Here is a 17,703-nt window from a genome sequence, read left to right on the forward strand (position 1 = left end):
CACCATAGAATCTCCCTTGGGACTTTGTCGTATGCCTTTTCTAGGTTGTTGAATACCATGTGTAAGTCCTTCCTCTCCCTATACTGCTCCATCAGTCTCGTTACAAGATGAATGACTTCCATAGTTGAGCATCCTGACATGAATCCGAACTGGTTCTTGGAACAGATACGCCCCTCCTCATCCTCAACTCCACCACTCTCTCCAAATTTACAGTGTGGCTTAGCAACTTGATATCCATGTAGTTGTTGCCATTCTGAATGTCACCCATGTTTTTGTATAATGAAACTATTGTACTCCACCTCCATTGTTTGAGCGTTTTCATTGTCTTAAAAACTATATCAAACAACCCAATCAGCCACTCATACTTACCTTGCCTATGCTCGTCCAAAATTTCACCTGGATCTTGTTTGGCTCGCTCACTCTGCCCCTCAAATAGTACCCTAACTGCCTCAACCTTAATACCCCTACAATACCCAAAGTCGCAACGCCTCCCAAATTCTCCTACTCCCCAACACGTCTCTTTCCCCCTCTTCATTCAAGAGTTTATAGAAGTATGATTGCCATCTCTGTCTAATGAGTGCTCTCCTTCTCCAATACTTTGTTATCCTCGTCCGGGATACACCTCACTAGGTCCAGGTCATGGGCCCTTTCTCTCGTCTTGGTTAGCCTACATAATTTCTATAGCCTTTGTCCTCTAATTTTATATACATTCTTTCAAAGTTGCCTTTTTGGTGCGTAACTGCTAACTTTTCCTCCTCCTTTGCTATCTTATACCTTTCCCTATTTGTTCGCTTTTCAATCTCATCCTTACTTTTCACCAACTTTGCATATGCCACCGTCTTTGCCTCCACTTTCCCTTAGACTTCTCCATCCCACCACCAGTCTTCTTGATGCCCACCAAATCTACCTCTCGAGACCTCCAACACCTCTCTAGCCACTTCCAAATGCAAATAGCAGTCCTATCCCGCATACTGTTTGCATCCCCGCTACTACTTCAAGCCCTCTTAGCCACCAATTTCTCCTCCATCTCCTAGGCACCTACCATAGTCAAGCTACCCCATTTGATCCCTTCATCGGTCAACCACAACCCTCTTCTTCCTCTTCTTCTTGATCTTCAAATTCATTGCCAAGAGCTTATGTTGGTTCGTAAGATTCTTACTCGGGATAACCTTGCAGTCTTTACAAAGACCTTTATCATCATTCCTAAGGAGCAAATAGTCTATCTGAGTCTTAGCTACCGTACTACGGAAAGTTACCAAGTTCTCCTCTTTCTTTGGGAAACTCAAATTGGCTACCACCAACTCAAAAGCTCTAGCGAAATCCAAAAGTGAGACTCCTCCTTCGCTCTTGTTCCTAACCCAAAACCTTCATGCACGTCGTCATAATCCCTTGGAGTAGACCCTATGTGTCTAACTGTCCATTGAACTCCTTTTATGAATAGCTTCTCAGTAAGCGGTATACCTCTCACCACTCGTCCAATCCTCCCAAAAGTGCCTCTTGTCTTCCTCATCCAAGCCTGCTTGTGGTGCATATGTTCTAATAATATTCAAAGTGAACCTTCCTACAACTAAATCACCATCATGCTATCATTGACCCTCTTAACCTCTACCATTTGCTCCCTTAGCTCTTTACCAACTAAAATGCCTACCCCATTCCTATTCCTTGAGCCTCTGGAGTACCACAACTTGTACCCCGTCCTCATCCCGTGCCTTAGTTCCCTACCCAACAACAAACAACATACCCAGTGAAATCCTATAAGTGAGGTATGAGGAGGGTAGAATGTACGCAAACCTAACCACTACCTCATGGAGGTAAAGAGGCTATTTTCGAAAGACCCTCGGCTCAAGTGCAGCAAATTCAGGTACAAAGAAGAAGACAATGAAGAAATAAAGCAAGTAACAACAAAATAGTGCGATAATTGAAACACACTAAGCAACATACTAGGATAGATTATTGTAAACAATAATAAACATTGAGAAATATCCAAAAATAAGAACTATAATAATACAACTAGTTCAATGACAATAACAAACACCAACCACCCTAAGCAAAACAACACTACACTACCTACTAATGTTCTACCCTAATACATGTCTTCCACACCCTCCTATCTAAGGTCATGTCCTTGGAGACTTGATGCTAGGTCATATCTTGTCTTATCACCTCTCCCAAATACTTCCTTGACCTATCTTTGCCTTTCTTCGTACCCTGTATAACCAGCCCCTCGCACCTCCTCATTGGTGCGCCTACGTATCTCCTCTTCACATGTTCAAACCATCTCAGTCTCGCTTCCCTCATCTTGTCCACCACGGAGGCCACCCACCTATTACGAATATCCTCATTTCTAATCTTTCGCTTCCCTCATCTTGGAGGCCACCCACCTATTACGAATATCCTCATTTCTAATCTTATCGCTTTTAGTATGACCACACATCCACCTCAGCATTCTCATCTCTGCAACATAACATGCATCTTCTGGATATGAGAGTTTTTGACTGGCCAACACTTTGTCCCATACAACAAAGTCGGTCTAACGACCACTCTATAGGCCACTCTTAGTTCTCCTACCCATTTGGTCTAATCTCCTGGACACAAGCTATATTTATTATCCTCTTCTTGAGAATCTTTACTAGTTCTATGAACTTCCTCGTTGAAATCCCTATGTTCCAAGAACCTGATCTCATCCTAGAAGCTTCCTTAAGGCTTAACCCACTTACCACCCTTGACCCTCGTCCACGTCCCCGACTGAGAATGTGATCCTAGTCTACCATCATTCACCGGAGTCACTAAAGCAAATATAGACTAATTAAGGGTTTTCACTTAAACAAGCAGGAATCAATACGAAAGCACAAACAATCAAAACCATTTCTAGGAAATTGTTCTAAAAAGATACACACAGAAACATCTCTAGCCAATTGAGATATTGAGTTATCTTATTCTTTTTTAATTTTTTAAAAAATAAATAAGAAAACAATATCTCAATTGTCTGCTTTTATATAACCCAAAAATGCGCGCGTGCACACACACACACACACACACACACACACATATATATATATATATATATATATATATATATATGTACACACATGTGTGTGTATGTAACCAAAAAATGCTTACAAATTTTCTCTATAATTTTTTTGGTAAAGGTGGTACCTGTTATCTCCCACAAGCCCATGTATGTGGCAACTCTGCCCACTAAGACTTTGACAAATGAGAAAAGCTCACCTAACATTTTGTCTTTGCTGGGATTTGAGGTTTTCTCCTACTTTATTGACCACTATATACAACAAAAGAAGTTTTTCAAACATGCAGTGAAGTTCAACAATTTTTTTGTCCTATAAGTTTCTCAATTATTGTTATCCAAAAAGGAAGCGATCAATTTATGTCAGAAAAATAAGTTTGGTTACATGAAATTCAAATAAGGGAGGTTGAAGATATATTTTACGAAATTAAGTGTGTGCCCTCTCTAAAAGCTTAAGATTTTAGAATAGGAATTCACACACTTCAACATGGTATCTAAACATGCAGAGGTCCTCAGTTCAAGTTTCGCCAAAACCCTTCACTTTGAAATTTTTTCACATACTTGACCCATTAAAAGAATTAGGCTATACACGAGAGGCTTGTTGAAGATAAAATTAAGTATATAAAAGTGTTCTCTTTCTAACCGTTTAAGCTTTAAAATGAGGCGATTACCACACGTCAAGAATAGTATTTAAAACCAAAGGGGTGGGTGTCCTCTTAGGGTGGGCAAAACGTTAATTCAAATAAGTGGATTATCTCCAAATTTCATGTTACTACGGAGATTTTATGGGAGGTTTCTGTTTTTATCTCTGCTTTTCAAGATGCTTCTTGAAATCCCTTTTAATTGAATTTAACTGATTATGTTTTCAATGTCTGATGGTAGGGACTTTATACTTAATCAAACGTGAAACACACAGTGGATTGCTAGCGTCCTTGTTCAAAATTTTGATGCTTTTGATATCATCCACACCGTAAGAGTCTCTTCTAATGTAAACACAGCCTTTAATTTTCTTCTGTCTTAGTTTTATTAGCTCTTATCTTTCACTACACTCTTTTGGAAGATATTAATACCGATAAAACAGATCCTCTATGTTCTCTCGTCTTGATAGAGTTTGGTTTCTTATCTTCACTACACTTTCTTGGAAGATATTAATACCGATAAAACAGATCCTCTATGTCCTCTTGACTTGATAGAGTTTGGTGATGACAAGTGTTACAAAAGATGAAAGCTTAAAAGTTCATACTTCTGGTGCCAAGTTAATTTGACATGCAGGGTTACAATTTCTAGTGCTTTTATTTAGGTAAATGTTTCTCTAGTACTTCTATTTTTGAACAACAAGAACTGTAAGGTTATAGGTAAGTGGAATATCGACAGATCAACAAGTAGACATTATCCTTGAACTACCTCAGGTATCGAGCAATAAACTAATTACTGGACCCTCGATTGTCCCACATTCCTACTCATCTTCTTTTCTGGATCTTCCATTTGGCTATAGCTTCAATTATGAAAATCGATAGAAGTTGAAGTTAATATTGAAGAGATGAAAAGAGGACGAGGGGAGGATGAAGAAGTGAGCAAGCTTGTGCTAGTTGCTATGAACATAGCAATTATTGGCTGATGCTATTGGTCGAGATTTTTAGGAGAGAAAGAAAGGTGATGGGGGAGAGGTGACCATGTCATTCAATCAAATGATCTGTGAAATAAATTAGGAGCAACTTTTGGTTTATCACTTCAATGTGCAGGAGGTGAAGGAGTCCAAAAGTCAAAATCGGCCTACTCCATGCCTCAAAGTTCGATATTTCCCAATCTGGATGAAATGATTAGCTCTTTTGGAGCAGTATCTGGATGAAGTGAATAGTGAAAAGGACCAATAGCAGTCAAGAAATATTTTCCTCTTTTTGGAGAATAATCAAAGCTAAAACCTTGCATATTGTAGAGAAAGAAGAAGAGGGAACGGGATGGAATGTTTAGAGAAGAGAAAGGGAAGAAGAGATAGCTATAAAAAGTGAAAGTGGATGGAGAGAATTCTATCCTATCTGGCCCTGGAAGATGATTTAGAAAACCAATGAACCTATGAGAGCAACTTTTTTGGTCGGTTAGTAGCTAGGGAAGCTTGCCAAACACAGCACAAGTTACAAAGGAGATGTTTTTTCCTTGTGTAGTAGATGCTATTTCTGCAAGAAATAGTTGAACATCTTTTCTTGCATTGCAGATTCTCAATACAATGTTGGAAAATTTTCTTTAGCATAATGGATATATCTTTGGTGTTACCGGAGAAAATTAGCAGCCCTTTGAAAGTGTGGGAATTACAGAAAGTTAAAAAGAGCTTAAAGCCAATATGGAGAACAATTCCCAATTGCACAATGTGGACCTTATGGCTGGAAAGAAAGAAGACATGCTTTGATGGGAAGAAGCTATATATTTCTAGAGTAAAAAACAAATGCATTAACAGTGTGTATTTCTATTGCTGGAGGTTTGAGAGAAGAGTGCATAAGAGGATTTGGTGCTGAGACAAAACTGGAGGCTGTATGTGTGGGCACAAAGTAGGGAAATAAGAAATAGAAGAAGCTAGTGGGAGGGTGGAGTTGGGGATGACAATAGAGTTGGGGAGAAGACGGTGTTTCTTGTGAGGAGGGGTTGTGGGTTAGAGAGAGTGCATTACGCTTACCAGATGGGTGATGGAAGAATTAGAAAAGAGATGGACGAAGAAAAGTTGGTGAAAGTATCTAGTTTTCCCTCACCAAAATTGGAGTATCAAACCGCCACTCCCCAACCGAGAGGGAGTGGTTTGCTATGTATATGCATAGGGTCCTTCTATGGTATTTATGTCTTTAGTTAAAGGGTGATTTTGAACTAGCAAACTTCATATAAGGAGTTGGTAATTTTTTATAAGTACTATACGCAACAATATTTTATTGAGAAAATGACAAAAATGGTCCCTTATGTTTGAGGGTAGGTTCAAAATAGTCTCTTAAGTATGCACTTAACAGTATTGGTTCTTTAAATTTGTCAAAAGTTAATATTTCTAGTCTCTCTAAAATATTTACACCGAACTTTGTATGTTAGATTGACGAGAACAATGGAAAAAAAGGATTTAATTTAACTATAAAGTAGAAAATCCCATTAAAATCCTAAAATATGCATGATAAGGCACGTATGTTCCATACTTATTCAAGGAGGAAGAAGCGAAGAAAGATAGGAGAAGATAATGATTTGCATCTTCTCAAATTCCCGCAGGTTTCACACATGGAGGATTGAGCAGTTTCTTACTGTTATTAGGAGTTATGACAGTTCTTTATGGTTACTAGAAGTTATCTGTCTTTATCCTAAGTAGTTATGAAGTAGTTATAGTTTTGTATTATATAATAATCGATCCAGTAATGTGTAGGCAGGTGGTAATATATCTTTTATATGCAGAAAGATTGTTCTAAGAGATACGAGATAGTTGTCTATCTTTGTATTTTCTATTGTTCTAAGAGATACGAGATACTTATGTCTCTCTTTGTATTTTCTATTGCTTTTATCCAGTATAAAACTTCAGTTTCTATCAATGCAACACAAATTACACTAGAAAGTAAAAAGATGTTAAAACAAATAACAAAATTTACTCCTCAAAAAGTTGCACCTTCTAGAAGTAAATTAAAAATAGTAGAAACTACAAAAATTGTACCTCTAAATGTGAGTTTCTGGTAATTTCTTTCTTTTTTATAGTTTTTGTCAAATCTAACAAACAGAATTAGGTAAAAATTTATGGAGTCTAAAAGTGTGAACTTCTGACAAACTTAAAAGGACCAAAACTGTTAAGTGCATACATAGGGGATAATTGTGAACCTACCCTTCAAACGTAAGGGACCATTTTTGTCATTTTCTCATATTTTATTTATCAAAAAGTATTTAGTGTCTATCCTAGAAAATTTGAGTGTCTTATAACCTATAATTCTTTAGTTCAGGACTACAGTTATGGTATTATTCTTTATTCAATGTGCGATTTGAACATTTGAAGTGTAGGAAATTGAAGTGGTTAGCTTTTTCTTTTTTTCTTTCCTTTTTATCTTTTGGGTTGATATAAAACATATTCTCTATGAAGAGATCTTCATGAATCTATATGTGTCATAACAACAATCAAGGAATTTCTAATATGTGGAAACTTGAATTTGTATCTGTGATCCTTTTGCAGGTATTCAAGAATGCCTCGTGAATTGTTGCCAACAGTTCTCTCCTCGATTCAAGCTAGGATTGAAGAAGGCTTTTTGTCCAGAAGTGACCAGAATATCCTATTGGTTAGTCCTAATGAGTTGTGAGCTCTAGATGTTTTAGGACCTGCTTATCCAGGAATGCTAAAAATCATTTCCGGGGTGCCAACGTACAGGCACTGATGAGGAAAAAAATAGATTCAGCTAGGCTTTCCCTAGTATGATATCCAAGGAACAATTAGGAATTGTTTGGTTCAATATTGGAGCTTGGGCGATCTATTTTAGTCATTTCAAACCTTTTGCATCTTATAGTTCTGTTTGCAAAGTTGTATATATGTTTTTCTTCTCCTTTTTTTTTTTCCTTTAATTTATTCTGCGTTCTTCTTTATTACTACTTATTTACTTTTTATATTTATTTAATTGTGTTCCCGATTGTCGTGTAATTTTATAATCTTCTAAAGTCCTAGGTTGTTTAACTTTGTTTGATGCCCATTAACGCACACAAGTGATTCCAAAATGTACCTCTCTGATTTATTTATTCAAATTCACCTTCAGATAGAATTGCTCAACCGGATTCTTTTGATTTACAATATCCTCAATCCTAAAGCTGTGTACGGATTATTGTGACCATCATGATTTATTGGCACTTGACAATTAATATTCTAGCCTTGACACCTTAGTTGTCCATTGTACTTATTGGTTTATGCTCTTGTAGATTGTGTAATACTATTTGCTTGCATTCACACATGCACAGTTTACCCATGACCATATAGTGTATCTTATCTAAGTTCTACTGTGACCTTCTCAGACTTACTTCAAAGACTAACAGAGTTTGAGAACCTAGGTATTTATAGCCCCCCTCCTTGGATAATTAAGTTCTTGAGTTTGTTTCTTGTCACCCGTTAACCCAATTGAAGAAAATGGTGAAGCACTTTCAAAACAAATTTCATTATGGTGGTAGTAAACTTTTTCTAACCTTTGTGTGCTTTACTTTTCATTTGGATACATTCCCAGATTCTTCCTTTTCTCAAATTTCTTGCAGTATGCTATAGTAAAAGCTCAGTTGGACATATTCTATTGATATATAACCCTCTGTTGCTCTTTAAATGCATTATCTGAATCCAGTTTAAGGTTGATACAGACAGCTTCATGAAGTTATTTGAGCCTCTTGTTGTTTCGTAGTCAAGAGTAACTCAGTACCAACATATTTATAGAATAAAAAACAAATGTGTCTATGTAACTGCTTTAGTCAAATGCATGGTTTTATCTGCAGGCAACCACAATCAACTGCTTGAGTGCAGCCTTGTCAGTCTCACCGTTTTCCATTGAAGTCAAAGATATGCTTGTGGCAGAAGTATCAGCAGGTAATCTGATTGTTCCCTTGGTTGAATAATCAGTAAAATAATCTGCATGAGTTCAGGTGGTAACTACTGTAGTAGCTTTATTACTGCCTATTAACTGATCAAGAGCCTTACATTGTAGGCTATCTAATTTTTTAAAATATTGGAGATTCTGTTTTAAGTTAGATATTGCAAGTGGTTACTTAACTTATTCGTTGGAAAAACCTGTACCTGGCCAAAATGTGTATGCTGACATAGGATATTGCTCAGGAAATCCTATTCTTTTTAAATTTTAGTGAACTGGCTGGTTATCAATTCAACTATTGATAGTGTGCCTTTATATTTGGCCATTCAGGTTTCATCAGTACTAAATCGAAGTCGGGCATTTTGTCTATGTTGTTTCGGTATTGTGAACCAGGAGTAAGCCCATCAGTAGGCTTTGAGGCACTTCAGGTAATCGATCAGTCAATCTATAAGGAATCCAATAGTCTTTGAAGAAAGATGGAGCATTTTTCATGGTTGAACTTAAACATAAGTGTGTCAATCTGGAGAATGGTTCACAGTTGATTTAGGTTATCTTGTCCTACGTGAAATTCTACAAATTCTGAGCCCTTTCTATTTCCCTCTTTTGGTTAATTTATTGTCTCTATATTTACTTAATAAATACAACCCAGAAAAGAAAAAAGATGTCCTAAAAGATAATTATAAAAAAAATAAGGTCCTCTAAAGATGTTATATTTGTTTTATTTGGCTCTGTTTTTTGATGCTTGAATGAGCTATCCCGTTCCCATGGAGCCATTTTGTTAGTTCGAAAGGTATCCCCCAAGGCATGGCATGCTTCTTTCATGTAAGCTAACTTTTCTTTTGACACACTTTTGTGTACTATTTGTTTTTTTTTTAATTGTGAAGCTAAAACTATTGATGTAATCCATGCATTTTGAGTGCAAGGCAAGTATTATTGGCCGCTTTCAACTAGCATTCATTGCTCTTCTGCTTTTTATTCCCCTCACCCTCCAAACCAAAATAGGAAGGAAAAAGGAAAAAAGAAACAAAGACTGCTAGTTGCTACAGCAGCTTTTGAGTAAGCAAAAGAAATTTAAAAGCTAAAATTATATATTCTTTGCTTTTGAACCTTTCATTATAGGCTACTCTTTTTTCCCTCCAATCGCATTAACATAACATGTTTCTGTTACACCTACTTCTTTTTGATAGGCTATTGTTACAGCTCGCCTCATGCATAAAACATGTGTACTCTGTACAAACTTTTGTCAATTGCGCCAGAAGACTGTCAGTGTGTCCTCCTTTGTAATGACTTGCATGCTGATGTTTTGGCATCCAGTTTGAGAGTTCTTGGGGTCCAATCTGTGAATGTTGTCTTTTGGTTCTTTATTGGTCTTCTTTATGAAATATTTGTTCCATATTCTCTATGCAATTACAACATAATCAATCAGGATTCTTCCACAGTATCTTTCAGTTTCACCTTACTTGATGTTCAGTGAGAACATGAAAATCAATTGATCTCGGAGTAGCTGAGGGAAGCACTGTTTTGAAGATCCTGGATAAGTGATGCCTAATGTAGTTAGCAAAAGATGCCATTCTTGTGCATCTAAATAATGTCTTGTAAAAAGGAAAAAAAAGAAACAATGCCAAAGCAAAATACCTTTTATGAAAGTAATCCTCTTCCCTGTTTCTGTCTTTGACATGCATATGGGTATTCATTTGTCATTTGCTGGTTGCAACTAGCTTGTTTGGTGGTTTAGTTTTGGTTACTTTTTGTTTCTTCTGGCATTGTAACAATGTTCTTTACTGAGGATTTTGTCTAAATTTGAACATCATTGAAAATTTTAGTTGACTGCATTGACATGTTTCTATTTCGTACTTCTCCTAGGCCATCAGAGCTGTAGCACACAACTATCCTAGCGTGATGGTCCTGTGTTGGGAAAAGATTTCCCTTTTAGTTCATGGAGTCTTGACCTCCTCTTCTGAGACAAGGTCTTGGAGGGATAATGTTGGAAACTCAAATGAGCCAATTGGAGACAAAGTCATAACCGCTTCAATCAAGGTGAGATTCCTGGTTATGTTTTGGTTTTCTTTCCCCTTGTTTTGTGCTTCTTCCATCTTGCGTGTGTTACAGTAGGGGTCTGAAAGCACTGGTGGGGTTTATTTTCTTTGAATGCGAAGTTCTTTTTGTCTTTTTTTTTGGGGTGGGGTGGGAATGGTGGGGGATGGTAAGTGTCATTCCTCTGTCAATGGACAGTTAAATCCATTTGAAGCAATTTTTTTCTGCTATAGGATGAAAACGAAATGAAAAGACCACAGGAATTTTGGTAATTTATTCCAATCCTTTGTTTTCTTGATATTTAAGGTGATTCACATAACCTTTGGGCTAGAGTCACAAATGATACGTCTTCTTTATGGGTTATCACTTCATTGCTCAATGCAATCGTTAGATAATATTCACTTTTTATTTTTTATTTTTAAAAGCAATATTTACATTTGTACAGTTTAGGGAAAAATATAGACCCTTGTGGTCAGGCCCTTCCCCGGACCCTGCGCATAGCGGGAGCCTTAGTGCACCGGGCTGCCCTTTTTTACAGTTTAGGGAAATTAAGGGGCTAGTTTCGAATATATACACTAATGTAATTCGTTTACAACAAATATAGCCATGTTTTTATTACATAAAAAAAAGCCAAAAATTATAAAAAGTATACACCGACTATACATTATGATACACTTAAAAACTGGATATAATTTACCTATGCATGAGTTATACATTGACTATACACTCAAAAACTTGAATATAGCTTAACTATATGAAGTATACATGAAGTATACGCTGACTATTCAATTCTTACCAACTCAAAATCTCCTCCAAACAGTCCCAAATTTTAGATATGAAATCCTCTCGATGTTTTGAGTTTTTTGATATATAATTCGTTCAAAACAATAAACGTTTGCGGTATGTCGAATTAAAAAAAGAAAGAAAAGAAGCAAAAGAAGAAGAGCAGCAGCAGCAGAAGAGGAAGAACAGGAACAAGAGGATGGAGAAGGAGAAGAAGAAGAAGAAGAACGAAGAAGTTGGCCAAATTTTGAAAGATAGAAGTACCGAATGGAATAAGTGGCTTATTTTTTTAAGTGGGCTAATTTTTATGTGTCACGACCCAAAAACTGAAGTCATGATGGCACACATCTCAAAACCCAATCTGATGTGTAATCCTAAAAATAAAACTCATACAAGACTCCCAAAGGGGAAAGTGATGCCACGATTTAAATAAAAAGAAAAAAAAAACAATGAAGAAATTATCCCAAAATCTGGTGTCATAAGTATAAAGAGCATCTAATACAAGGTTCGAATCTGAAGATACAACATAAGTCTCTGAAAGATACAAAAGACTGAAAAATAAAGATAGACTAGTGACGATCTGAATTCTGGGACCTCACCACTAATCTGAGAATACACAATCCGCTAGAATATTAACTGCCACGTGAGGTACCCCGACTAGTATCTGCATCAAAAAGGGACACAGAAGTAGGGGTGAGTACAATTCACATGTACTCAGTAGGTTTTAGCTGACTGAGTATAAGGAATTAATCAAACCTATGAAATAAACTAATGAACGCATCCACCTGCATACAGAAAAGTCCCACTTCGGCATCGGTGCCGCCAGTTTATATATATATTGACGCGAGTAAAGTAAACCCATAATAACAGTTCATAATCACAATTAACCAGATAATTCAAGCAACACAAATATCAATGCAATATGATGATGCAATGATGTGATGGTACGGTGGAATCAAGACTGTCGCACAGACTGTCGCACAGACTGTCGTATACACCTGCTGAGCTGTGCTACCAAGCAGGATCCATGGGGGTCTCGTAGACCATATGCCTCAATCACAATATCTCATTATCCTTGCCACCTCCTTGTGGTCAAGGGATCACAATGCATCCACTACCCTGCCGGAAAACTGCCTCGGTCAGGGACTCAAGATACAAAGGTTAGGATCACAATGCATCCACTACCCTGCCGGAAAACTGCCTCGGTCAGGGACTCAAGATACAAAGGTTTAAAGGTGTTTTATTTTCTTTCTCAAAAAGAATTTCCATATTTCTCAACTTCCCATGTTTCATGATATGATGAATGAGGATGAATGCATCAAATCACATATGCATGGAAGTAATAATCAACTCACATGTGGTATAAGGTTCAAAGTTCTCAAAACTTAACCTACACATGATATTTACCCTCAATAAATAGTAACTATTTTTTTTTAAATAGTAACGGGTAGAACACACTTTCATTTAAATATTCACCCCTTACTCAACAATATTTCAATACTTAAGTATGCTCAAAACCCCCAACTTAATCTCTCAGGCGGCATCACAAGTCAAATAATATACTCAAGCCTCTCTCTTAGGCAAATCATAATTCACATGCTCTCAAAGCAAATAAGATAACAAATAAGGCCCCCACACGGGCTATGTAATACAAATAAACCCCGTCATGGCAACACATTAATAAATAAGCCTCCACACGGACATCACAATATATATAACATTCTCAACTCATACTACAACCCCATCCCAAAGTCTATAACATATGAATGACTAATTACCCCATCTCAATCTCAAAGAAAGATAGCCAAACCTACCTCAATTGCCGAAACCGCACTCGAATACCTCCACCGGACAAGCAACTCTCGAATTCAGCGCCCGGAATGACAACCCACTATCAACAATGAAACATACACGTCACAAGGAGTCCAATGACACCCATATTGATAGGTTTCGGAACCGGGGGTAAAATGGTCCAAAAATTAACTATTTTCGAAAAGGGTCAAATCTGGAAATTTATTGAACAGTCCCATTCTATTGGTAATAAGGAACTCATGGTTGAAAAACTCATAAAAATAGAGCTCAAAACGAGTTGGAAATCACAATTTTCCTTAAATTCGGATTAAGGAAGAAACAAAGATTTTTGGGGTTTGAAACTAAAATTTAAGAGTTAAAATCGTCAAAAACTTGATGAAAAAAGAAGGTTTTAGGTCAAAAATCACTTACCCAACACTTTGCCTCGAAAATCTCTTCTCAAATCACCTCAAGGAGTTCAAGAACTCAAACAAATGATGAAAAATATTGAAATGGGAAGAAAGGGGCATTTTCTGCCCAAAAAGTTACTGTTCACGCGTGTTACTGTTCACGCGTGTTTTGTACAAATTTTCGAAAATCACCCTCAAGGTCATTACATTATGTAAGAAATTTAACTCAATGAACAGTTTATTTAATTTGCCCAAAAATGAGAAGTATATTTGCTTGATAAGCCGTTGGTGGCTTTTTAATATACTTGATTGCTTTAGTCTAGATTTTTTATTTTTTACTTCTCTTTGATAATTAGTAAGGAATTTTGTTGTGAAAAAAATAAAAGGATGAATCCCTGATTCAAGGAGTATATGCATAAGCAAGACGGAAAAGAAGGTCCTATCTGAGAATTATTTTTATAAGTAGTTCCAAGCTGAGAGTTCAACCAATTATCTATGCAAATAGGGATATAACGGGTGTTCCAAAAATTTATGTAGGGGAAAGAAGCAACCTCTGAATCTCGAAGAAAAGTATTTCATATCCTTCGAGTGCTCTTATTTTCCATTTTCTGCCCTCCAAAATTTCAAATTACTTCTGGTAATACCAGCTGTGCTTGTTTCTGTTTTCTCCTAACTCTTCTAACTTTCCAGCAATAGAAGAAGTTGCTAACTTTATTGATGTTAGGTCACACATTGGTTGAGGGGGTCTAAGTTGTGGTTCCTCATATGAACTTGGGCAATTCCCCCCTCATGAGCTAGCTTTTGGGTTGAGTTGGGGCCAAGGTCCAATTCTTTGCAATGATATTATGCAGTTAACTCCCAACAATTTGAACACCAAAAACTGTACTATTCTGCAATGTAATAGAAGTTGATGACATAATCACCTTCTTTGAACCTGAAGAACCAAAACACGTGTAAGTTACCGTTTTTGGATTTTCAGCTGTTAATATGGCACACCATGCACTCGATACAAAAAAACATCATTTGATAGGGCTCTTCTACACTTCAAACACAGACCTAGAAAACAGTCCTGGTAGTTCTTTTTGGTGAAGCTCTACAGAGATATACTGTGAAGATCTCTTGTTTGATCCCTCCCAATTCAGGTGCTCTTATACCTTTCCCTTGACAGTTAGGATGATCAATGGGAAAAACTGCTTAATGTGCTCCAGCAATCTTATTTGCTAGGGTCCAATTGTCTTTTCTTGTTAACATGATGTTTGTTAGTTGCATATTTTAAATTCCAGGTTGGTCATGCTCTTGGCTATCTTTCGAAAAACTTCAGGGTCTACTCCTTTATAATATTTTCCTTTGGTTGCTGTTCTTCAAATTTAGGTTTCAACATAGTCTGACATATGTTTCTTCCTCCTGCTTTTCCGATTGCGTTACAAGAATATGATAATCATTCTCTTCCCATTCTGCTTGCCAGTAAATAATGTACTACTATACGTTTTCAGGAGTGAAGGGCAAAAGGTGAAAAAGCATAGCTGGGTAGGTAGGAATGATGGTCAGAGAAGGAGTCAATTTGCATGAAGTTTTGTGAAACCATTAGCATTTGAATTGATAAAATGGCATGCAGTTAATTAGAATCTAAGTGCTTGTGTAATTTTGATCCTTGTATCATAGATCTGTTAGTTGAAACTTGTCATTTTGTTGTATTTTGTTTGGCGTTAGCAGCTAAAAGTTCTACCAAAAACAAGAAAGAAGAAAATGCTCGTTTAGAAGGGGTCGATTTCTTAATTTGGTATTTGTCTTATGTTCTTTGGATGTTACTGTGACATGAGTGTTTTGCAGGTGTTAGATGAATGTCTTCGTGCAATCTCTGGATTTAAGGGAACTGAAGATCTTTCGAGTGATATATCACTTGATAGCCCCTTTACATCTGACTATGTCAAATTTAAAACAATCTCGTCGGCTCCATCTTATGGGCCACATGATTGTGCAGTAAATACTGATGGAGCTGAAAAGCTGTCAGGAAGTGAGCAGTGGTTGGAAGCAATAGTTAGGCATTTGCCTCTTATACTTCAGCATTTTTCTCCAATGGTTAGTTTGTAGATACCTTTTCGATTCTCTCTAGATTTTATTACTTGTACCATATAATAAGAAGTTAGTGAAGTATAGAAAAGAAGAAAATAAATTGCACATTTAAAAGGTTTATTTAAATTGTGATTTCTGCAAAAGTAGCCTCTGAAGTACCTGTACTGCCTACTCAAGTGCTTATAGAATAACCTAGAGTTATCAAACCCACAATTATCAATCCAGGAAGTCCTGCTGGTGATTGCTAAGAACAAGAGACTCTTTAGGCATGATCAGGTCAGATGAGAAGTTTGAACCAGATTTTAGTTATTGAGATAATCTCTGGTTAGATTCAGAAAATACCATAAAGAGGGAATGATATGTAGAAAAATATTTATGAAAGGAAAGGTTATCCTTTAGAAAGAAATGGTACTCCGACATGAAAAGAATAAGATGTAATATCGAGTTCTTTAAATGGTTTGAATGCTGCACACCTGTGAGAGGGCGTGTTAAGACATAATGGAATAAATAAAGATGGCTCCTTTTACAGTTTAAACTTCAGATGCAACAGTCCACACAAAGCAAATTAGTATTAAATTAGAAAGTGGTCTCGATTTTTAGCATCAATGTAATACATATACGAAATATTTCAAGTACTTCGTTAAAGAAAAATATCAGCTCGCATATGAGGATGCATACTGCAAATCTATAGTAAATAAATGTTTAGGTGTCTACTCTCTTAAACGCTTAAGGTTTTATTTGAGGCGCTTCACAAACTTTAATTTGTTAACAGAGCAAGCAGGAATTCTAGCTTAGTTTCTCGGAATGAATCATCAACAAAATATTGTCACATGCTTGGCCATGTAAAAGATTCCGACTCATACATGACGGCGTGTTTTGGGATATAATTAAATACATAATGGTGTTCCTTCTCTAACAATACAAGCTTTAATGAGCTCACACAATTCAGCAATGTTTATTCTCCCAGAATATTTTAGAGCATGCAGCTAATCATCAATATCACTTCATGCAGAAAGATCTTGTATTGGTTTCTCTCATAGAAATTGCCAGGCTGCTGCTCTGTGACTCATTTATTCCATTACTTTGCTTTGCTCCTTTAGGTGAGGGCTGCATCAGTTACTTGTTTTGCTGGAATAACTTCCACAGTTTTCTTTTCTCTACCAAAGGATAAACAAGACTTCATCCTGAGCTCTTGTGTAAGTTTTTGCTACAGAACTGATTAATGCATTGGTGCTTTATCCTTCTCTCAAGTATACAGAATGATAACAGTGATTTAAGTTGTACTTGTGAAATCTTCTCAGGTTAAAACTGCAAAAAGTGATGAGGTTCCGAATGTTAGATCAGCTGCTTGTCGTGCTATTGGTGTAATTGCTTGTTTTCCACACATTTTCCATTGGTAATTTAAATTCATCTAGCCTTAGTTTCTCTTTGGAGGCATTGTTTGGACTCTGTTGAATGCTGTGATTAATTCATTTAAAAGCTTAATCTTAAAATGTTAGAGAGAGCACACTTTTAGTTTACATATCATATTTTATCTCAACATGCTCCCTTATGTGAGCCTGATTCTTTTTCATGGGCCAAACATGTGAAAATATTTTTTTCTTAAGCGGATACCATGTTGAATTGTGTGAGCACCTCATCGAAAAGCTTAAAGCTTAAGCTGTTAGAGAGAATATTTTTGATTTATTTAATTATATTTTGTCTCTCCAGACTCTTTTAGCCAATTCGTTGTTAATTGGTAAATATCTGTTCCAACATGGCAGTGCAGAGATTTTTGACAAGTTCATTTCTCCTGCTGTGGACAACAGTCATGATTCCTCAGTGTCGGTTGGTTTCAATACTCCTGTTTTTGCATATCTTTCCCAACTTATTAACCTAGCAAAAAGGTACATGCAAGCTTAATGTGGATAACTTTCAGGTTCGCATAACAGCCTCATGGGCTTTAGCTAATATATGTGATGCACTTCGCCACCATGTTGATGTACATGGATTTGAGAAATTCTCTTCAGGTCCTGTGAATTTCTGAATG

The 17,703-nt window shown here is 36.6% G+C and overlaps 1 protein-coding gene across 5 annotated transcripts in view; it reads left to right on the plus strand.

Annotated features, from left to right (window-relative positions):
• LOC129891362 (uncharacterized) overlaps positions 1 to 17,703 on the plus strand; it is a 41,529-nt gene that overhangs the window by 14,616 nt on the left and 9,210 nt on the right. For all 5 annotated transcript variants that reach the window (XR_008767186.1, XM_055966692.1, XM_055966693.1 and 2 more), the window contains exons 10-19: positions 3,908 to 3,995; positions 7,203 to 7,305; positions 8,492 to 8,582; positions 8,914 to 9,011; positions 10,447 to 10,620; positions 15,432 to 15,680; positions 16,775 to 16,870; positions 16,976 to 17,070; positions 17,438 to 17,501; positions 17,593 to 17,683. Coding sequence is in view for 4 of the 5 variants with exons in the window: in XM_055966692.1 (XP_055822667.1) it covers positions 3,908 to 3,995; positions 7,203 to 7,305; positions 8,492 to 8,582; positions 8,914 to 9,011; positions 10,447 to 10,620; positions 15,432 to 15,680; positions 16,775 to 16,870; positions 16,976 to 17,070; positions 17,438 to 17,501; positions 17,593 to 17,683 (1,149 nt within the window). In the remaining variant the exon portion in view is untranslated. The remainder of the gene's footprint in view (positions 1 to 3,907; positions 3,996 to 7,202; positions 7,306 to 8,491; positions 8,583 to 8,913; positions 9,012 to 10,446; positions 10,621 to 15,431; positions 15,681 to 16,774; positions 16,871 to 16,975; positions 17,071 to 17,437; positions 17,502 to 17,592; positions 17,684 to 17,703) is intronic.

The sequence above is a fragment of the Solanum dulcamara genome, chromosome 6, assembly GCF_947179165.1.
Source record: "Solanum dulcamara chromosome 6, daSolDulc1.2, whole genome shotgun sequence".
Lineage (NCBI taxonomy): Eukaryota > Viridiplantae > Streptophyta > Magnoliopsida > Solanales > Solanaceae > Solanum > Solanum dulcamara.